Raw genomic sequence first — 24,359 nt, 5'->3', positions numbered from 1 at the left:
TGGCTAAGAAAAGGCAATATATACAGTGAGACGGAAGGATTCATGATTGCAATACGGGATCAAACAATAAACACCAGATATTACAGCAAGCATATTATTAAAGATCCCAATACCACAACAGATAAATGCAGACTTTGCAAACAACAAATAGAAACAGTAGATCACATCACAAGCGGATGTACAATATTAGCAAATACAGAATACCCCAGAAGACATGACAATGTAGCAAAAATAATTCACCAACAACTTGCCATACAATATAAACTAATAAAACAACACGTTCCCACATACAAGTATGCACCACAAAATGTACTGGAGAATGATGAATACAAATTATACTGGAACAGAACCATTATAACAGATAAAACAACACCACATAACAAACCTGGTATCATACTCACCAATAAAAAAAACAGTTAACACAACTAATCGAAATATCCATATCCAATACAACAAATATACAGAATTGAAAAATACATCCAACTGGCTGAGGAAGTCAAGGACATGTGGCATGAGGATAAAGTTGACATTATACCAATTATACTATCAACTACAGGAGTCATACCACACAATATCCACCAGTACATCAATGCAATACAGCTATATCCAAACTTATATACACAACTACAGAAATCCATAATTATTGATACATGTTCAATTACCCGAAAGTTCCTAAATGCAATATAACATATACCGTACAGTTAAAAGGAAGTGACGCTTGATCAAGGTCCGCGTCACTTTCCATTTTTAACCAGACTTAATGTCTGAGATAGTAAAGAAATAATAATAATAATAATTTTAAAAAGTGCCAATATGTTACCAGTGTCTGATTTTAATGTTCTGACAATATCCACAAAATGTGCTGAATTTTCAATCTGGTGACAGCTGTGTCCCACTGGAGCACCTTGTGTGGTGACTACCTCTTTTGACAGTGCACTTGTCAAAGACCTGAGGACACTAACTATGAGCCTTAATGGTATGCCCTCCATGTGAACTTTTGGTGATACTGATGCCTGTAGCTCCAAACACTGCAGGATGTCTAGGTGGTAACGCAGAGCACTTTGGTAGCATAGCCATTGTCCTTATAATGGTTGATATGGTAACCTATAGTTACGCCCGCATCTCACTGTCATTGGTGGCTGATCACAAGCCATTGGTGTCTCTTTTTAGTCTGTGACACATTTACCTAACAAGACAACTCATGGACTAACGGTGGGCCCTGTTTCACAGCAGACATAATTATGAGCTTCATTTCAAACCTACTGTTCAGCACTCTAACGCGATGGTCTTTTGCTTTTTCTGATGGGACCTGACCCTAATTTTGATCAAGATAAAGTATTTAGTTTTTATCTCGACGAGGAAGATAGCTGGACAGTCGGTGGATTCCCTATTAGCAGTTCTCGCATCACTCATGCTGTGACCTCCAACTCTGTTCTTCGTCAAGTGCAACAATATGTTCAGCAAGAGTGGCATGGGAGACCTCTGGCTTGTTCATTGGATCCCGTCTGCAATTATTTTTTGCTGAGACACAGATTCATGCCTCTCAATGGTATTCTCTTATTGCCACAGGAACGCTGTTCCACAGGTGGTTGTTCCAAAGACATTCTTCGCTGGGACATCTTGCACATGAGGATACTGGCCTGCCACTATGTCTACTGGCCTGGAACTGATTGTGGGATAGGACACTTAATCAGCCCTCACTCTAAATGTGCAGGTCATCAGGCCTCTTTCTCACAATATTGTACACCATTGCCTGAGCCATCACAGCTGTGGGTTCAGGTCCATGTTAACTTCAACGCTCCCTTCTTGAGTGCTTATTGATTGGTGGTCATAAAATCCAACTCCCAGTTTCTGTTTGTAGTCAACTGCTGCTCCACTAAGGCAAATACAATGGTTAGGTTCCCACTTGTATCTTATCCACTGAAGGACTGCCCTGCACTGCACCCCGATAACTGACAATGGTCCTCAATTCATCCATCATACTTTTCAGGATTTTTGAGCACACCATGGTATTCAACATATTCACGCACCCGTTTCATGTTCAGTCAAATGTGAAGGCAGAACACCTCATCTGCACGTTTAAGACACAAATGAAGAAGTGGATGGTGACACAACCTTGGACGAATATACTGCACCACATACTTTCTTACTTCCTGCAGGTTCTCTCCCATGGGTGAGAAGAGCTTGCTGAAGTGTATGCATGGCTGTCAGCCAAGCGTAGTGTTCAATCTCTTGCTCCCTACACCAAGGCCACCAAAGGCACCTCAGAAGGTGCACTACACACCTGGAACTCCAATCTGGGTTTGCTTGTTTAGTCGCCGTGAGTGCTGGATCCCAGCAGTCATCCACAGCCGGCATGGTCAGCATGTCTTCATATTGCAGACAGAAGACCGGCTGGCTACCCACTACCAAAATCGACACCAACCCCCAGTGGATGACTCTCCTCTGCCACCTCCACCCACATCTGGAAGAAGCCTGCTCTTCCTGTTATTGGTCCTCTTTCCTACCTTTCGTTCATGGTGGCCCTTCCACAGATTATGCCCCCATATGATCCTATATCTTTTTCACCCTCCTACATTGTTTCTAGCCTTCAACCAGTTCATCAGGACCTGGGTGCAGAAGACTGTTCACAATAGCCGAAGGCAGGGACAGCAGGAACCACTTCTGCCAGAGCTCTCTCCTGCACCCATGGCCCAAGTCATTTCTAAGAGTCTGGTGTCATCGTCCCACCCACAGAAACCCCATCACCGTCCAAGTCACTTTTGGCCCTATTCTCCAATTCAAGTTGACAGCGAACTCTTTGCAGCGCACAGGGCACCCACCAGCAGCACAACACAAGACAATGTCACCAATCTGAACACCAAGTGCTGTCCCATTTTATGGTGGAGTGATGCCGGTGTAACACAAGCTTACAGCTTCCCCGATAAGAGGAGATGACTGTGATAATCTGCAGCTACTAAACCAATCATTTCAGTCAAAATCAACAGGTGCTAGCCCATCACTTGTTTCTTGATCATATCATGCACTGGCATGTGGCGGCTAATACTGGCCGCCAGGAGGTGGCACCTTCAAATCGCATAGGCTTCAGTGCATTCCGAATGGTGCACATTGCCACTGTCCAGCACCACCGAGTGGGACAGCCTAATGTTTGTCTATTTACCAGGTGTAGCGGTATGAAATGAGCGTTTTTTGTGAAAATGAAGCACTAATTTTGAATTGAAAAGTAAAAACATTTTATTCAAAGTACTGACCATTGCTTTCTATACATTTTGACCACCTTTCTGGCAATTTGTGGACACCACGCCAATAGAAATGTTCATCTTTTGAAGCAAACCAGTCAGACACCCAATTTTCGACTTTTTCGTAGGAATCAAAGTGTTCCTCGAGTAATGTATGTCCCATTGATGAAAACAAATGGTAGTTGGAAGGGGCCAAGTCTGGTGAATACGGCGGGTGGGGTAGCTGCTCCCAGCCAAGGGTTTTGATTGTATCCTGAACCAGTTTTGCTTTGTGTGCAGGTGCATTGTTGTGTAAAAAAAATTACTTTGCCATGTCTTCTAGCCCATTCTGATCTTTTTTTCGATCAATGCATAGTTCAAATTAATCATTTGTTGTCTGTAGCAATTAGTATTCACAGTGTCACCGGGTTTTAGAAGCTCATGATACACCACACCTTTCTGATCCCACCAAACACAGAGCATTGTCTACTTGCCGAATCGATATGGTTTTGCAGTCGATGTTGATGGTTGTCCCAGATTAACCCATGATTTTTCCCGATTAGGATTCTTAAAATAAATCCATTTTTCATTGCCAGTAACAATTTAATGCAAAATCGATTTTCTTTCATGTCTTTGAAGCAAAATTTGACAAATTGTTTTTCGATTTTCCATCTGTCATTCATTCAATGCATGTGGCACCCATTTTCCACACTTTTGGATCTTTCCCATAGCTTTCAAACGGTCAGGGATTGTTTGTTGTGCAACATTTAGCATTGCTGCCATTTGCTTCTGACTCACAGTATCATCTTCATCCAATATTTCTTGCAATCCGGCTCCTTCGAACTTTTTTGGTGGTCTTCCATGTTCTTCATTTCTTACATCAAAATCATTATTTCTGAACCGTTGAAACCATCTTTTGCATGTTGCTTCTGATAGAGCACGTTCCCCACATGCCTCGACAAGCATTCGATGCGACTCTGCAGCACTTTTTTTCAAATGAAAACAAAAAATTAATGCTTTCCGCAAATCATCACTTTCTGGTACAAAATTCAACATTGTTAACACGATGAAAACATATGATGATGATTGTTCCATGACTTGATGTATACTAAATATCTTTGACAGATGTCATACCAACCAAACAAAAACAAAATTAAGACTCGTTCACAACAAATGTTCCCTATCGACACATTTGTATCTTAACGCTCATTTCATACCAGTACATCTGGTAACCATGGAGCAGAGTGCTCTCTCCTTCATTCTGTTGTGTACTACATGATATCTAATTCCACTCCATTTGTGGATCTTGTTGTTATACTGGTACCAGCCTGGCAGTGTACATGGAAGATGTACTTAACTTGTTTGTGTTGTGAGCATTAACGTGACTATACTTTTATTGTCATTTGCTACTGTGGGTGTTACTACTGTAGATTTTTGTTACCTGTCATTGTCTTATATGCTGGATCATTTAGGACTGCTGCCATGTTCTTCATAATTTGTGAAGAAGCACGTTGGAATTCCCATTATCAGCTGGAAAAATAACTATGTCCTCTTCCTGATGCAACTTCATTAGGGATTACTCTCAGAGAATGAGATGTTAAGGCCTGAGAAGCCAAGAAGTTCTGGGTCTGTGAAATGTAGTTCAATGGATTTATTCAGCTCCTTCAGATGACAGTACCCTAATGGACTATCCATTCCACTGATGATCTCACATTCTGAGAGACTCTTAGATGATGACAAAAGTTTATATCCCGAGGATTGAAGCTGTTGCTGTATTTGCTTCTGTCCCAGTTAGATCCACAAATTACCAGAACATGTTGATCTCATAATACAGTGTCACACTGAATTTAAATTCTGAAATTTGCCTCATATCTCAGCTGTCACCTTAGTTGCTGTAAATTGCATTGTGATGTAGTCATTGTGTCTGTCAAGTCCTATATGCATGCCTTCAGAATACTGTGTCCATAGCTGAATGAGGTGGCACAGAATACTATAAACATTAGTAAATGAATAAATCATCACATTTATTCACACTATTAACAGGATAAACAATTAAATACAAATATTTTGATTATTTGATTGTCATTCTCACATTGTCTCCGATTCAAGCACACTCTCATCTGTTACAACATTAGTAGTTTCATGCTATGCCCTTCTACTCCCACTACAAGTTTCCAGAGATCTAGTCTTAGATACGTGGATGAGAACATTGCATGCAGTGGGATGAAGCAAAGATGGCATCCTCTGGTGGCACCCACAGAACCATTCATATGAAATGGTAACTCCTGGAGAAAGCGAGACGCATGGTGGCACACTGGCGACCTGTTGGAATGTTTCTTCTTCCACAAAGATGTAAGTGGAACATGCCCCATGTGGTCGACAAAGACATTGTCGACACTGCAACTGAATAGCAATGTCTTAGCTATTTTGTACAGTTCTCAATGCAGGTGTTTACTTACAAAAGCCTAACTGATGTGGAGGAAGATGCATTGTGAAGCGTTGAGATTGATGGGGTTGAGAATCATCTTAGCAAAGCATAGAATGATGTACAGTCACAGCAGTTTTTAAGAAATTTCACAATACTAAATAGCTTGGACTCCGTTTTCCACAATTTTTCTAGTTGACATACAGGGTGGAAGGTATCCAGCTCATAGAAGCAACTTATGCGCAAATGAAGGTTTCCACCATACGTCAATGCAAAAATTTGTTTTGGGTTTATTGCTTCAGGAGTTCATACTGGACACAGTGTGAAATAACAGCGCAATAAACACAAGAAAATATCCACAACATGTAGAAGCCATTTACTCTCCTCCCTTCTTCTGGATTAATGCAAGACTCTCACAGTCAGTCTCCTCATAGTCATCTGCAGAGGTGAAAATTTAAATCCTCACAATAGCCACTCCATAACCAATTAGCCACCGCTCACCTTTGTGTTTATGTGGTTGGCAGTTCAAACTTACTGCCTTACGCACTGCAGCATGCCGTCATACTTGTATTTATACTAATGGTGTGGTAATGTAATAGGATTCTCTAAGACACATTCCTAACACCTCCCCCCCCCCCCCACCCACCCACCAAATATAAAATGCCTCCTAATTCTGCATTCCCACACGCAGGAAAACCATGTCAGGGTGTATACGAGCCAGGACAACCGGGAGATCCAGGAAAAACCTGGGAATTTTTTCAACCAGCAGAAAACCAGTAAAAATCCGGTAATTTTTTTATTGTTTTAGTTTTCAGCTTCTGCCAACAGCCAATTGTGTCAAAGGCTTTAGAAAGACTATGCAATGCTTCATAACAACAAATTGCCTCCGATGAGTGTGACGTCACAACTGCTTACATTAGATTCATTTGAGCAGTTGCAAGTGAGCTAATGCGCATGCACTGTAGTGTCGCGTACGAGTAGCATCTTCTCCTGCTTCTGGCTATACAAGTGTGGCAGTTAGCTGTATAAGCAATAGCAGCAAGATACTACCCGGAAAAATTTGCTGGAGCGCCTAATCTGCCAGATTCACTCTTGGGCAACAGGGGGCAGTGGGCAAACCAGGTTATCTGCCTTGGGCGGCAATTTCATGGGGTGGAGGGGATGCCAAATTCATATTCTTGAGGAAAAAGACCTTGTTTCACAAAGCGCCTAGCATCCAGCGCACGTTGGTCTATCGATTATTCATATGATTTTGAAACGCATCCCTGTTGGTTTTGAACATTTTTGAACAAATTCTATGTTGATTTCTAATTAATTGTAAGTTGATTTTTAAATGCTTGCATAGTGTACGTGATGTCTCTGCCGGGGGAATTCCCGTGGCATCTAGAAATAAGCTTTCCTGCAGACAAAAGGGGACGGGACTATACGAGCTGAGCAGAATAATGCAGAACAGGTGAATGCCAATGTGGTTGACAGTTTGCGAATGATCAGCATTGTTATTAATAACTCTTATCTCAAACGCTCAAGAGGGGGAGGGGTTGGGGGGGGGGGGGGGGGGGGGGGGCACTATCCAGTACTGCCCCAGTTTGGAAATACCGTAGATCCAGGACTGAAGCACAGAGCAGTCTTGAATTGTAATAGTAAGGTGGGTAGTCTTCACGTGACACATGTCTGCATTCAGTGATTTTGCTGGTTCCTCTTCATTTATTGCTCTCACGTTAAATGAAAACAAAATAAATTTATGTGGCCAAGAGCTATCAAGTGAATTAAAATACATTCACATAATTACGGAAGGCTGAATTGAAATATGTTATTAGTTTCAGATTTTATTTTATTTCCACCTGTCTGACAGTCAAGCATTAATCGTCTTGCAGAACAATGAAGTTATTTTTGCCAGTTTGCTAAAGAAATTTGGCTTTCATTAATCTTTCCCACTGGGGCAGTCAATTTATTCAAAATGAAGTGTTTAATTCTGCACTATTGGCTAGTTTCAACTGTTCGCTGCATTTGAAGTGCACATTTTCATCTAGCACCTATGGAATTATGCCATAATAAAGAACCAAACATGAGATAATACAGTCCTGGTACTGCAAAAGAATTTACACCCGAATCTGTACTTACGAATGTGCACTTTAAGCTGAATTTTACTATGATTCACGAAATTCTGATGCTCTTGAGCATCCTCTAATGTCTTCTTTCTTTTATGTCATAATGTAAGATCTTTTAATGTTTTACACGTATGAACATACAGGCTTCCTGCGTCACAGTAGCTGCGCAAGCGCGGTGACGCCTGTTATCTGGCACTCTCCGGCAACTACTGAAACGAACCTATTTCTAACAGGTTGCAGGAAAATACTGCAAATGGTTGTTTGAAAAGCGTTACTTTCAAATGAAATTTCCTTTTACGCAAGATGAACTAAGTGCAAGAATGTACGATGAATTTCTTAAATCACAGAGTGTTTGACTCTCATTTAAAAATCAACTCTTTGAGGAATACCATTTAGAATAATTTCGAGCCTAGAAGATAAGACCTTTATGTTGTTGTTAAAAATTTTACTGGCAAATTTGTGTGATGTATCTTAAAGCATAAGACACGCAAACAAGATCAACATTATATGTGAGATCTTAGCTTCTCTTACAGCTTATTAATCTTCGAGACCAATATTATATGTGAAACTTTTTTGTAGCAGTGCTATGCATATTATTTAAAGTATTAATTTTTCCTATTGTATGTTCGCGCTACTTAACAGTGGTTTTGCTATTGGCTGACTCAATCACATATCCTATGCTCTGAATAGTCACTGACATAATCTGCCAAGATCACGTGACATGAGGTATGACTGGCTTACAAAAGCGCATCGCAATCTCAAAAAGTAACATGCATTGTTTGATGGAATTCAAATTTATACGAAAATATGCAGTGTACATATTGCTGCACATCAGACATCTTTCCAAAACGTGTTTTTCCCTGAGTTTCGTTTTCTAAAGTGCTGGGAAATTCAACGCCAGTGTATAAAACCATAACCATTCAAAGGATTGATAAGTTATAAGTTCCGAGGAAAAGTATACTGTCACTTAATATGGAAAAAGTGTATTTGCAACAGGGAAAAAGTATATTTTTAACTGGGAAATCTGGGAAAAATCCAGGAATTTTTTTTCCTCATTCGCGTATACACCCTGCATGGGACATGGGATATACCATAACCCACTTACATGGATCTATATCTTCCAACAATGACTATATAAAGCAGATACAATGCAAGACACTAGCGCTTCATCAAATGTTGTGAGGGCAGTGTATGCCTTCTGAAATATTGCAGACACTCTGAGAAATTGTGTGTCAAGCAAACTGAGAAATTTTATTGCACTGACAAGTCACAAAAAACTTCTTTTACTAGTCATGGTATGACAGTCTATCCGACCAGAATGGCAGCTTCCCCGTAACTTTCATATGGATTGATGAAGTTAGATAAATTTTTCAAGATCACTCCTGGTTGACAGCAATTCAGGCAGCTATGTAAAATATGCATTGGTAGCACTGACACATAACAATCTATTTCCCCTCACACTATCATCTCCTCTGCTAGTGTCTGGTGCTTGCAGGTTTGAGACTGTGTAATTGGTTCAATTGCTTCTTTGAAAAACAGGGAAGCTTTGTCCATAGTATCCTACAAGACTCTAACCCTTTCGCTGCTGTGGGTGTGTATACACATCCTGCTATGCCATTCCCCAGGTGTTGTAGACATATATACGCACACTGTTTGGATTTTCCTACAATGTTATGGATGTCCAAATATGTCCTGAGCTACCGATCTTTCACTGCTGTGAATAAGTTACTTCCATACCTCTGTGCCTCATTGCATGCAATCATTTACAAAAAACCTCATTTCAATACCTTGAATTGTTTGTAAGATATGGCAATTCACATGATTGCATGATTCACAGTGCATAAGGATTTGACTGTGCACCCCCCCCCCCCCCCCCCCTCGTGCAACTATCCTTCAGATATAAAACTCAATAACTCAAGAACACAATGAGATACCCACTTCTGCTCTCAATTTTAAATAAAATTTTGATATCTTATCAACATTTCATTGACTGCAATATATGATCTAAAATCAACCAAATGCTAGGTTTACGTACTCCATTTTTACCTATCTGAAATCTTTAAAATTTCATGTTATGTTTTACTTAATTTGTTGCAGCACAGGATATGTGATAGGTAACAAAAAGAAATACAGTTCTATATTGAGTGAAGATACCGAACCATAAGATGTTCAAAAATCAATTTTTTTCACCTGATAGTTTTCGAAAAATCAGATGATAAGTATTCCAAATTGGCCAGATTACCATCTCTCGGCACAGGTACCAGCATTTGGCAAGCATTAGAGCTATATAAAAAGCTGCCTCAGCACGAAATGCAATGAGCATGTTTGTAGCAGCGAAAGGATTGACAGAATAGGATTGTTACTCTTTTGATAACTCAAGAAGATTTCATCACCAAACTTTCCTAAGAAGGTCCACATTTATACACCTCAGAAATAATTTACACAAATATTATCTAACTTTAACTACTGGTATGAAGGTAAACTCAAATGGCACATATTTTGTGGGTACCTAATACACAGCCTACACCAACAATTTTTAACAATACAACTATGTCAAAGTGCATCTCACTCAAAGTTACTTCACCCACTGGACATGACCATGTTATGAAAGAGCAGTGTGGTGTACATTTACAACAAAGAAAATTCCCTTTGTAGTGGATTTTCAGCAGAGCTACTCTGTGAATATCTCTGTTAAAGTGTGTTACCAATTTCTTTTTGTTTAGGGAACGTGAAGTGATAGTAATTTTTGCCTGATTTCATTCTTAATGTGCTTTTCCCTCTACAATATCTAGAGATCATCTGCCAGCCACACTCGAGCATCTTCTGTTATTGACTGCTCTCAAACATATATTACAACTTTTTACATTTTTATCAAAAGTTTTTTCAAGCCTCTTCTGTAATTCACTTTTGACTATCTGCTTATACCTTCCTACCTTTGCAACTACGGTATTCATAGACCACTTGCCAGGAACACTTATGCCCTACATAAGTCTCTGACAAGTGTTAATATTGGCACTTCAATGTAATCACATCACATTAAGATGCTCAGATTGTGAATGGCAGGGCCAGATCACTATGATTACAGAGTCTATCATGTTGTTATAGCAAATGAAAGGGGGTCTCTTTGTGTATAACTATTATTCAGCTGTTTGTTTAATTAAATGTTAATAGCCTGTACTGAAGTTATTTCAAATATAATTACTGTAAAAATCTTGTAATTGCAACAGTATTATCTACCCATAGCACTATAGTACATCATTTCAAAAACTACCAACCGTCGTCTACAGAGACAACATATTTATTTAATCAATATGAGTTTAATCTACTATATTACAGTCCATAATGGAAGCTATATAACTCAATACAAATGTACAGTTTTGTAAATTATAACATAAAAAAGACCAAAAGCAACAGAAGTGGCTTGTACACTATGTTCAAAATTACATTATCTAATGTCCCGCATTTGGTCACAGATGTTTCAGTCACATACTCCTCACTTCACTTCATTAAAACTCCTAAAAGAAGAAAATGAAAAGTGAGATGCTTACATTTTTCTCATCTTCAGTGTAAATGTCACACAGTCATAGCTATTTTATTAAAACATGTAAATAACCTGCCCTTCAGATGTTATTACCCATTTAATATTCACTGGTATAAACTACAGGTAACTAAACATAATCTTTGCTAAATTCTGTAGTATGAAAACTTGAAACAGTGGCTCAATATACATCTCACCTCTCTGCCAGTGAATGCTGCTTTGTGCAATGCCGTATCTCCAACATCATTAACAGCATTGATATCCGCACCATGGGTCAAGAGAAGTTCAACCACATCTTTATGGCCAAAGTATGTAGAAAGGTGTAAAGGTGTCCAGCCTAAATTACTTTTGCTCTTCCCTGAAATTTAACATGAAACTAACAATTACCAGATATGCGATGAATACCTCCATGAATGTTAATTCATCACCAAGAAGTTGAAAACTGTAATGAATTAGCAAATGAACCTTGCCGAGCAAATCACAATTAATAAAATGATTTAGAAACATTATAGTAACCGCATTTTGACTGTATTGCTACCCTAAATGATAATAGGAATTAATAGTACGGTTTTGTCAGTATTGCTTCATTTAGTTATTTTCCCCATTCTTGCTGAATCTGAGAAAGTGTTCCATCTGAAAATATGTTGCTGTTACCAAAACCTGAATCAGAAAAGAATTTTGTGATGTGAGCTACTGCAATAAGATGACAAAAGTAACTTAAAAGTTCCATATTAAACTGTTTTCTATACATCCAAGAGTCTGACACGAACATGATACCATATCTATAACCAATATTTATTTAAATACAAAATCTCAGACAGTAATATACAGATATTTTCTACTCAAAATAAGAAAGTGGCTTGCAGTGCATGATGGTAAGAGTTTTCTCAACAGTTGTGTTTCATGTCACTTTCCTTACCTTAAGTACACTTTACAAATGTATTTAATTAGCGGAAACAACACAATAATGTTTGGTGTGCAACAATTTACTAGCAACTGTCTGTAGCTGCATCTGTGTTAACAGTTAAAAATAGACAATTTTCGTACTGTAAAGTGATTATGTAAAGCATACTTCATATGTAAGTTCGTTCCCTTAAATCTCCTTCATCTGATTAAATGATTTTTTCATGATCTGGGGATTTATATTTAAATTATCAATTATTTAAATTACAAATGCTGAGGTATCTAATTTTGAGATCAGTGGGCATTTTGGAGGAACTTGAAATTTGTGGCAGTAAGAGACAGCATTCTGCCTGTGTTAATGAATAAAGTGATTTCAACTAAAACTTTTATTTTGAAATCTTTGAAGATTTCATTCCCTAAAGTTTGAGTTCATAGTATGCACTATTGGAGGCATGCAGAGGTCAACAGTGCCACTGTCATCTACAGATCCATGTTGACAAATGGCATAGTGTGTCACTTTCTGCAGGAATTGAAATGTTATAATCTGCTCTTCTTTATGTCACATTCATTTACTTTCATTTTCATTTACATTACCTATTGTTCTAACCACAATATATTGGAATATGAGACAGTGACTAACATACAGGGTGTTTCAAAAATACGTCTATGAACTTTGGGGAGAGGTTCCAGACACAAAAACTTCTCACCCAGTATACAGTTTTAGTGACACGAAGGCCATCATGGATGTTGCTAAATGTATGCGATATAAAGTACATACTCGCACAAAAATTTTCTTAGGTTCCTTCATCAGGCTTATGTGGCTTACAGACAACCAGGGTAAAGTAATAGATTTCCATACTAGGACTCAAAAAAGTGGTAGGGGACTGAGCGGGAATAGGAGAGGGAGAGGGTGGGGAGAGGTGGAGTGGGAGGCCAAGCAGAGGGACGAAGGAGGGAGAGGGGGGAGGGAAAGAGGGACAGAGATTTGCAAAGTTATAAGTACAACACAATAAATAACAGTAACAGAAATTCCACAATGGAAAAATATGTAAGGGAACCACTTACCACTTACCTACAGAGGATTGGTGCATGGTGCACAGAAATACATACTGGAAATAGAAAACTGTTTTCTATTATGTGTTCCTGTGCACCACACACCAATCCCCTATAAGTAAGTGGTTGCCTTTTCCTTATTTTACATACACAAAAGAGAGCGAAGAGCATACTACTAATTAAAGCTTCTGCCCTTGCTGAATGTGTGTGGCAGACTTACTTAAATGCTGTTGTAATCAGTTGGCTGAAAGCCAAGGAACTCACTGAGAGTCCATCTCCTCTACTGCGGCAATCAGCAGCCTGAGAATATCAATACAGTCTTCCCACCACCTCTGTTTTGATGTCCAGTTATTTGCTCCTCTATCACTCCATATATTTCTGCCTATTCTTGCCTGAACAGTCTCATTATATACCTCCTGCTCAACAAAGTGTTTCAGTAGAAGCACAGCATTGGTAATTACTGTAACTTGCTTTTCTCTGGTAGTAACAATGTGCAAGTAATATGTTGAAATAGCCAATTTTGTGGTTCAAGTATTTTAGAGGCTACTGACCATAGTAGTGTGCTATCAAGTATTACAAGCTACACCACAAGGTTCATTACTACCATCATTGCACAAAATAATTTTAGCCACAAAGGTACTGAAGAAGATCACCTTAAAGAAATATTAATCAGGTTCAATAACTGAAAACATAAGTAACTGGATACATAAAAAATCTATGCACAAAGCGGCAGCAAGAGAACACAGATATTAAAGATATTACAGTTTGTGCTTTTGGTGCCAGTGGCTCCTGCTTCTGGCAGCAGTGCTGAAGGGGCAGGAAGAGGGGTGAAGGAAAAGGACTGGTGAGGTTTAGGAAAGGGGGTAGTATTTGCAAAGTAACCCAGAACCCCAGGTCAGGTGAGACTTACTGAACGTCAGTCTTTCCTTCTCATCCCGTCTGGTAAGTCTCCCCTGACCTGGGTTCTGGGCGACTTTTCCAAACTCTACTCTTTTTCCTAATTCTCACAAGTCCTTTTCCTTCGCTCCTCTTCCTTCCCCTCAACCCTTCGAACATAAAAAGGCCCATTGGCTCAAAAAGCTAGCAAACTGTAAAACCCTTTATGTGTGTGTTCTCCTGCTCCTGCTGCTGCTGCTGCTAGATAAGTAGATTTTTTTATCTATCCAATTACTTATATTTCAAAAATTGATTATTTTTGTTGATAGATTTGCTAATTGAGCTCAATAATACAATCTTTCGTTACATAAATCACACAGAAACAATCTGTAGAATGTTGAATGTGATCCTCAGTTAAATACATTGATTCCAAATTCTTTTAAATACTATAATGCTCGATATGGTCAAGAATGTGGAAAATCAATCTTAAATGTCAATATAACCTTTGCTCGTCTTGGTTGCAAGTTTACAAAATGAAGCAATCACTTTTGACCATGTTAAAAATCATCTTCAGATCTAAAATGGACAGAAAAAATATTTCGAAATTATTTCACCAACTGCAAATTCCTTGGTATCTGCTGTATTACATTCAGATCTACTACTCAACAGTGGAATATGTATATTTGCTCTAGACTGGGACTCAAACACATATTTCACATTCACAGTGAGCAGTCACCTTAGCCACTTCAGCTATTCAAGCTTGGTCCCCAGACCAACACAAACTATGCATGTCACACGGTCTACATCATTATACTGTAACCCACTAAATGCAGTCCCCTAGATTTTGGGTCGGTCTGGACAGCATGCACAGACATCCGAACTGGTTAAAGCTGCCATTCACGATTAGCAGGAAATTCGGGTATGAGATCCAGTGTGGCACAAATTTTTATAGGTCACTATTAGGTAATAGATCTATACATAATACAGCTGATGTTAAGTAATTCACAGTGAGTGAAGTCATTTTGCAGTATTTCATACAGCTGTGGAGCATCAACAATGTCTGTTCTTTCAAACATGTGTGTAAGTATTACAGGCCTTGGTGGGAACACGACATCATCATCATTTGTCCCAATTATTCACTGTCTCATTCTACCTGTCGCAGGAAAACAAATAACGGTTCAAGCTTGGGTAATGAATTAAGTGGACTATGATATAATTACATAGATAGTGTGACACATGGACATATAGGTTGGTCTGCTGAGGGTGCGCAGATAGCCGAAGTGATTAAGGTGACTGCTCACAATAAGCAGGAAATTTAAGATTTAAGTCCCAGTCTGGCACAAATTTTCACATGTCACTGTTTGATAGTAGATCTGGACCTAATATAGATAGTCTCAATGCATTCTAAGTCAGAAATTAATGCTGAAGTATTTCATACAGCTATGGATTGTCAACAGTGTCTATCCTTTCAGACAGGCATGTAAGAAAGAATATTGTTCATAAAAAGTTCTATTTACTTACAATATGTACAATACAGAAAGAAAAGAAAGGGACAAAGCAGACACCATAAAATATTATTAAAGAGTGCATCAAGTTATATGTAAGTACTAAAAACATGCACGCATTTCCTAGAAGGCACCACTGAAGCACAGTTACGTAATAAAATTTGTTACACTGATACAGAATTAAACAATATACAAATTAATGTCAGCAAGCCAACTCATGGTAGTAAAAGAACCCTGATGGATGCAATGAACTTATCAGTGGCATAATGTTTCCTCTCTGCCCTTCTGTATTTTGCTTTTTATTTGATAATTTATTGTTATGAATGAACTTTTTGATGGTACAACTTTCCTTTTTTTGTACCTAGCATTTTATTTACTAAATTACTTCATAATTTACAAAAGAGCAACTTCCATTATCAATTAGCAGCCTGCTCATTAGAATTATTGTTTTATCTTCTCATACACTCTACCCACACTTTGTTATTCTCTGCTGTTGAGCTCTTTTACTACCATAAATTAACCTGCCAAAATTATTTTGTATATTGTTTAACTTTGTTTTAATACAATATATTTTATTATGTAATGGCACAATGGAAAGTCCAGGATGTAATAACAATACGAAAGGACAGATCACTATTAACACATTGAGGCATTGAGTTGCTGACAGGCACAATGAAAAGAGGCTAAACATTTAAGTTTTCAGACAAAACAGTCCTCCTCCTGAAATAGAACACACGCATGAACACATTCATGCAAGCACAACTCACACACACATGGTTACTGTCTCCATCCTCTGGGGCCCATCGCGGACTTGCCTGCACCTAATGTGTGCAGCAGTCTGGGGTGGGTGGTGTGGTAAGGAGGCGGCACAAGACAAGCAGTGCGAGAGGTAGCATCCCTCCACAACCTCAACACTTTCTCCCTTGTTTGCTTTACCAGGTCCTACCCAACTCAACAAGCCACCTTCCTCAATATTGATTTCCACCTCAAGGGTCGCTCCATCTGTTCCTCCATACACACCCATTCCTTACAGCCTAGACACGCATGCTCTTCGCATCTGTAGTAGCAAGCAGCCACTCTATGTATGCAAAGAGTTTCACTGAGGCCTCCACAGACCAAATTATGCTCCCAACCTTGTCCAGAAACAAATCTTCCATGCCTTGTCTCTAGTTGCATACTACCTTGTGATTCAGTATTACCCAGGACTAAAGCAACTGAATCATATTCTCTGCCCGAGTTTCAATTATGTCTTCTTGTGCCCAGAAATGAGGAAAATTATACCCATTATACTCCCCCCTCCCCCATCCCACATTTGTATTCCACCATTCATCGAACCTACACAATATCCTTGTTCATTCCTACTCCACCCCTGCTCCAAACCCCTTGCTGATCATGAAGCCCAACACTGTATGTTTCACAGATGATGCCATGTACATCCTTCCCACCAACACCAGCTTTCCTGAATTGTTGCAGGAACTCTTCTAATGTTCTCCGGACGACAACAAGAGACAGTGTGGTGCTGGCGTGCAAGACTCACACGTCTCTCAATTCAGTTAACTTGCCCGATGTGTGTAGCAGATCCTCTTCTTGGGTTAATCCGCTATGTGAATCTCCCAACAGCTTCTTCTCCAAAGATATGTTGCTGGTTAAAGGAATTTACTAACTACTTTTCTATTCTTGAAATTATTTTTTGTACTCGTACAAAACTTTTCAATTCAATCACAATATATTTTCAACGTTCATAAACAATAACTTCGGCAAGCTAACTCATTCTCCGAACATTAGAATCATTTACACTTCTTCAAAATAGCGTACATGTGTCTCGCATCGATCATAACCGAGATATGAAAAAATTTAAAGGTCTCTATTCTCATTCGCGTCCAACAAATGAGTGTCCTTAGGAAACTACTTTCAGCTGTCCACTAGTCTTTTTATAATCATCACAGACATTAAAGAACACAGAATACTACATTAACTTTTCTTGTTCTTCTTTGCTCATACACGAAACTCTGTGGACTGTACAGCAAGTACTTGTCTGCAGCCGTTCAGCCCCCGTGCCCATCTTTTTTCTCGTGGCTGTTCTTTTTTGACCTGCACATACAAATAAACTATGCACAGTCAGCTGATTCGTTTCTCCTACTCATATCTAAAATATGGTGTGTTCGAAACATTCAAAGGCCGAGTGATTCTAGAATTTCCTCCAAAATTCTCGAAGCACTACACTCTCCCTGCAGTATATCCTATGTTCCCATAACACCCCTGGCTTCAACCTTTGCTAGTCCCTTTCCTCCCACTCTGTAATGGTGTTTTATGGTACAGTCTTTGTTACTTTCTTTTCGTTTTTCATTGAACATTTTGTAAGTAGAAAGAACTTTTTATGAACAAAATTTCTTCCTGTCTATTTTAGATCTGAAGATGATTGCTAGCACAATCAAAACTGGTCATATCATTTTAGGAGCAATCTAGACTAATAAACGTTATATCTTTAGAGTATGAAGCCTGTTCAAAAAAATCCGAAACATTCATAATTTCGCACCAATAGTGTGTTGGAGTGAAATGCAGTTGGCATCCCTGCACATGCCTGTGTTTAATGTGTAACTGCTGGAAGTTTCATTGTTGTATGTCTGTTAGTTATTGTTCAGTGCTGTATTGAGTAGAATATTGTGACACACAGTTTGAGAATTTCGAGATGGCAAGAGGCGGAGGAGAAACGCATCAGCATTAAATTTTGCATAAAAATCATGAAAATCTTTACAGAGACACATCAAATGATGCAGAAAGCCTACGGTGATGAGCACTTAAGCCACTCTCAGTGCTACAAATGGTTCACACGGTTAAAAATGGCTGGGCGGGAGTTGAAGACGACCCTCATTCAGGATGCCTTTCAACATCTGTCAACAATGCTCATGTCAGGAACTTCAACAAAAGTCTGCGTGCCAATTAAAGACTGACTGCAGAAGAGATTGCAGAAGACTGTAACATTTCGTTTGGATCATGTCATGAAGTCCTGACACAGTGTCTTGGAATGCATAATGTTGGCACGAAGTTCGTCCCACGACTCACGTGTCAAGACCAGAAAGACCTTCACCTCGCAATCTATGAAGAGCTTTGGAATGCGCAAATGAGAACAAGGTGTTCCTTAAGAGAATCATAACTGGTGATTAGACATGGGTCTATGGTTATGATGTTGAGACTAAGGTTCAGTCTTCACAATGAGTCAAGAAAAGTTCTCCAAGACCAAAAAAAGCTCATCAGGTCAGGTCAAATGTCAAAGTCATGCTGATAGTTTTCTTTGATTTTGAACAACTAGATCATAATGAATTCATGCCACAGGAACAAATAGTTAATCAATGGTACTATCGAGACCTGTTACGATGCTCCAAGGAAATGTGAAAAGAAAACACCCTGAAATGTGGCAAGACACCTCATGGCTCTTGCACATGATAACGCACCCCCACCACTTCATTGCCTCATCCTCCGTTCTCTCCAGACCTGGCCCCTGCAGACTTTTTATTATTTCCAAAGTTGAAATCCCCTTGAAAGGACAAAGATATGCAACAATGGATGAGATAAAAGAAAATTCATAGACGGTGCTTCATGTGACCCAGCAAGAGGCATACGAAGACTGCTTCCAGAAGTGGAAACGGCATTGGGAGTGGTGTATAAATTGTAAAGAAGAGTATTTCAAAGGGTAAGCGTAGAAATATTTTGTGGACAAAATTCGAACGGTCTCGTATGCTATCACTGGCTTGCCAGGCCTATCACAGACCTTGGCATGGTCAGTGCCTGCACGTTTCCTCATGTTACTAAAGTTTATGGTTAAACCTGCCAATACTCGGGAGGCTGGCCGCAGTTTTGGCCTACATCCCTGGATCAAGTTTATAATTACATTTGACAAATAACTGCTAAGTACTATTTACCCTTGCAGCTTATGTCCAATCTAATCTTTCCATCTTTGCGCGCTACAAGAAGCTCCTGTACCATTACAGAATCACCATGCCTGGAACTATACAACAGTATCTCTTGCAGCTCCATTTCTGGCCCTTCATTGGACATTTTAAGGGTCTATCAGTCATATCATCATATGGAAGCATCTAAGACCTGAAACAAAAAATACCTATGGTGAAAATAACAATCAAAATTAAAATATAGGAGTACTTCTCATAAGAAATTTCAAGGAAAATAGCAATTAAAAAGTCTTAATTGTAAGATGAATCAATGAGCAAAAAGCAAAAGTTTCATGCAGAGGTATAGTTTTATGTAATATTGCCCTAAAAACATTTTCTCAGAGAGAGAGTGTGTGAGTGGCTCAGGGCTCACAGAGACACATCAGGTATCCGACTTTCAGAACAATTAAGTAGTTTATTATGTCCTCTCAGGTGTGCACCAGTTTCTCACATCTTCTTTGTACAATATTTCAACACATTTAATAACCACATACAAAGTTTCCTTGACATACCAAATTGCTTCTCTCTTTAACTGTGCTGATTACACCTCCACTTTGCCTTCCTATAGTCCTACAGTTCATGTTTTGCAAACCATCCTTTTCCAAGTGGATCTAGGAAAAGATTATTGTTTCATTGGTGTTACGGCACACAAGAATATACTCATTAGTGACTTTCCAAAAATAACCACAACTGTTCAACTGTTGAGGAGATAATGGTAAAATGGGAATAAATCACTAAGAAAAACAAATATACTTTGAATCAGAAACACAGGTATTTAAAACTGGTTTGGAAAAGCACTACACTCTGTGTCCCAAGAGTTTAGGGAAAAAACTATGTTGGTTCTTCCTGACAGAGGAGGAAGTCACGGCTTAAAGAGGAATCTCCAACACAGAAGTGATTTCAAATGGTATCCTTTTCCTCAGTTACAAGAAACAGGTATGCCCTATCAAGCAGTTGACCTGACCAACAGAAGCTTTTTTATCTTTCATCTCACTCCAAACCAACCTGTTTTCCGTGGCTGTCCTTTTCAACCACAACATGGAGGAAAGCAAGCACGAAGTGATTCAATTTTCACTATAGTCATTCTTAACAGCTGCCTCTAACATCTCGTATCTGTGAATTCCAAAATACTCCAATACCCAGCAAAATCATCTCTCATCACCATTTTGAAGAGACAACACTAGGAGGACTCCTAACTGCCCAGCACAAGATTCACTGCTGGGTATGCTCATTGAACAGTTAGAAGAGCACAAAGTGGCCTGAAACAGATGAGCAATTTCAACAAATGTTCACATCTAATCAATTCTAGACTGATTGTGATTGTGTATAACTACTGATCGAAGACAATGAACTACCTTGGTAAATCTATTCTTAGGCCTTTTTCTAGGAATATAATGGAGTAACCAGTAAAGTACCCTTGATTAGAGCCATCATCCTATAATAATCAAGGTTACAGTGCATATTTAAAATACAGTGGATTTTACACCAGTAGTTACAATACTCATCTCATTGTGTATGGGTAACTTAAAAATTGTTTGGGTTTGCAAAAAAAAAAAACAAACAACTTAGGCGGCTACAAGTTCCACCACTATAGGAGAACATTCATTTCTTTAGCTTCCACCACTAGCTGTTTCATTTAGTTTTCTAAAGGTGCTATTGCTCATGACCACAGTGTTCGTGAGCATACAATGACGAAAAATTCCATAGAAGCTGCAGCTGACTTGGCCATAAAAACTTGTGACTTGGCCATAAAAACTTGTAGTATGGTGAGGATTCATCAACCAATTGCTACAAGTAGTTCACTAACTTCCAACTAGCTGATATGATTGCATGGCATTCAATATTTCCAACTGAGAAAACTGAACAGAACCATAACAGCTAAACTCATAATCAAATTATGTAAGAATATACTGGTATTCACAATAAAACTGTAGTGTGTTGTCAATTCCCTTGTTTCTTTTACAATGGTATTTGCAAAAACATACTCGAACTTCAATGCTCTCACAATAAGGTTCCTTGGGAATTACCGCAAAGTGAGCTCAAAATTAAATATCAAGCCCAGAAACACTATAAAATTGTTGAAACTGATGGCAGGGAGCTCTTAAGGTGCAGCTGAACTAAACTAAAACCTCATCAAACACAAATGAAATTAACAAAGACATTATCTTTGAGGAAAACATGAACATTGTTATGCAGTCTTTTCCTCCAGTCTCTGAAGTACCAAGTGCAAAGTGACTAGCCCTAGAAGATGAACAACAGATTTTAAAACTACCACAAAATACTGGACACTTAAATAGTCTCCTTTCTACATTGGTTATGCTTTCTGTTTATAGCTGGAAAGAAAGCAATGGTACATGTGATACTTTGCGGGATACCATTTCTTTGTGTTAATTTTGTCTGAGAACATCTTCCCAAAACAATTATGGAGGTATGCTCTCCAATGTAGGACTCATACTTCCTGGATCTATACTGGGAGTTACTCATGAATTTCCATAGTCAGTCAAATCAAACACGGCACCTCGTTCACCATTTTTAATATACATTTTAATTTTGCAGATACTATTTGCTGACTAATTAAAAACAAATATTGTCTGCAGATGACAGTAACACTATAAGCACAGCTGAAACCATACAAGCCACAGACAAAATCTAACTCAGCAGCTGCTGATGTTCACAGGTGAACAGATTCTAATAAAATTATGCTTGATATCCTAGCTGAACCTTGTAATTATATCTTTCACAGCCTCAAATATATTAGAAAATACGTTAAAGCATACACCAGAAACAGTTCTGTTAATATTCATAAACTAAAATTAGGGAAAACACTCACTTTCCAAGTAAACCAGAAGTAGTCTTGAACAGCCTTTCCCATCAGCAAATAAAACTATATAACCATCTGCCACAATACATTAAACACATGAAATTATTTGCAACAGTTAGAAACAATCTTCAGCAATCTTTAACTGACAACTGCTTTCATTCAGTGAATGAGTAACAGTCTGGTGACTGAGTAAGATGTGTTGATTGAATTAAAAACCCACGAACTTCACATGGATGTCATTTTTATTTCATGAATTAGGCGTTGTTTGTGTTGTAAAAGCAAATAAATTTAATTTAAAATCATGTCTCTGGTAAGGAGTCCTAAATAATTGAATTATATTTGCTCACTTATATCCATGCGCAGATGGAATCATATATATTGGTGAAACCAATAACTGTTTGCAAATAGCCTAACTATTTATGCAATATAAACTTGGAACAGATTGAAATTTATTAACTTTTGTTAATATTTTAATCTTGTACTTCTAACTTGTAATTGTAAGTAGACATCATCCATGCAAAGTAAAATGTCAAAAGTCAAATAGGGACATTAAAGATTTTTTAAGGGTCTTCCTTGTGAACCTGGTGAGATCAACACTTTAGTTACTTGGTTTTAGGAGAGGAATAAAGATGTTTCTCTCCCTCTCCCTCCCTCCCCCCCCCCCCAAAAAAAAAATATTAAGATAATGTACCAGGTGCCAACTCTGTTTCAAAGACTAGAGACTGTAATATATTATTTCATACCTGCAATTGAAGCAGTTCTTTACAGTCTGTCTTTGCCAAAAGCATGTAGGTCTTTGGTGCGGTCTGATACCACACAAGAATAGGCCTGACTATACCCAAGTAAAACATGACAATTTTGGTGGCTTCAGCTCAGTAACTGATGGAATTCAGTCTTTATCAGCGTCCTTTAATAATCTGTGTGCAGTCTTTGTCCTTCAACAGTGAACTATAATAGGGCCTGTGCCAAGGGTCTGCACCTGTTCCATCAGCAGAGTGACATTTGCATTCCAACAGGGAAAAGCTTTTTCATAGTTGGGCATAAAACTTGGTGATAGAGAACGCATCCACCATTTCCAAAAATCTTTCTTCAACTCAACTACTCACCTAATTACACTATCTACACTTCGTCTATATGAGCTCCTGCAGCACCAAATGTACCTTTTCACTTGCCTTAACCACAAATATGTTCCTCCGGCCTTCAAAAACTTAAAGACTAGAAATTGTTGAAAGTTTCAAAGGAAGCATTAGGCAACAACTGAACGAAATACAATAAAAGATGAGTGGATGGCTTTGAGGCATGAAATAATGAAGGTAGCAATGGAACAAATAAGTATAAACAAAATACCCACCCAGTATCCCTGTATAATGCACAAGATAGTGAATTTAATTGATGACAGGAAAAAGCATAAAAGTGCAGCAATGAAGTATGCAAAAGGGGACACAGATATCTAAAAAATGAGTGACCGAAAGTGCAATATTGCTAAGCAGGAATGGCTTGAGGACAAATGCAAGGCTGCAGAAGTGTGCATGATGTGGGGAAAGGTAGACACTTCATGTCAGTTTAACAAGAGATTTCTTTATATGAAACAGTTCAATTTTGTTTCTTCATTTTACTAATTGTAAAATTACTAATTTTCTTTTAAACATTCATCTATTGAGTTGACAGTGTTGTCATACAGAAAGTCTTTTAAATTGTTTTTAAATTATGGTTGGCTGTCTGTCAGACTCCTGATGCTATTTGTTATGTGGGCAAACGCTTTTCTTGCAGCATAATTCACCCTTTTCTGAGCCAAAGTTGTATTTAACCAAGAATAGTGAAGATTAGCCTCTTTCCTAGCTATGCACATCACTACTGCTATTGAATTGAGATGGGTTGTTAATAACAAATTTCATAAGTGAATACATAGTGATGCTACTGTTAATATCCCTGCAAGATGATGATGGCTGAGCTCCAACTATTACT

The 24,359-nt window shown here is 38.6% G+C and overlaps 1 protein-coding gene across 1 annotated transcript in view; it reads right to left on the bottom strand.

Annotated features, from left to right (window-relative positions):
- Positions 1–24,359, bottom strand: part of LOC124788262 (oxysterol-binding protein-related protein 1-like) — a 421,041-nt gene that overhangs the window by 375,758 nt on the left and 20,924 nt on the right. The window contains exons 3-4 of the mRNA XM_047255469.1: positions 19,547–19,727; positions 11,487–11,647 (exon numbers count right to left, since the gene is read on the bottom strand). Of these exons, the coding sequence (XP_047111425.1) occupies positions 11,487–11,647; positions 19,547–19,682 (297 nt within the window). The 5' untranslated portion in view covers positions 19,683–19,727. The remainder of the gene's footprint in view (positions 1–11,486; positions 11,648–19,546; positions 19,728–24,359) is intronic.

The sequence above is a fragment of the Schistocerca piceifrons genome, chromosome 1 (assembly GCF_021461385.2).
Source record: "Schistocerca piceifrons isolate TAMUIC-IGC-003096 chromosome 1, iqSchPice1.1, whole genome shotgun sequence".
NCBI classification, from domain to species: Eukaryota; Metazoa; Arthropoda; class Insecta; order Orthoptera; family Acrididae; genus Schistocerca; species Schistocerca piceifrons.
This window is presented reverse-complemented; position numbering and strand designations above follow the sequence as displayed.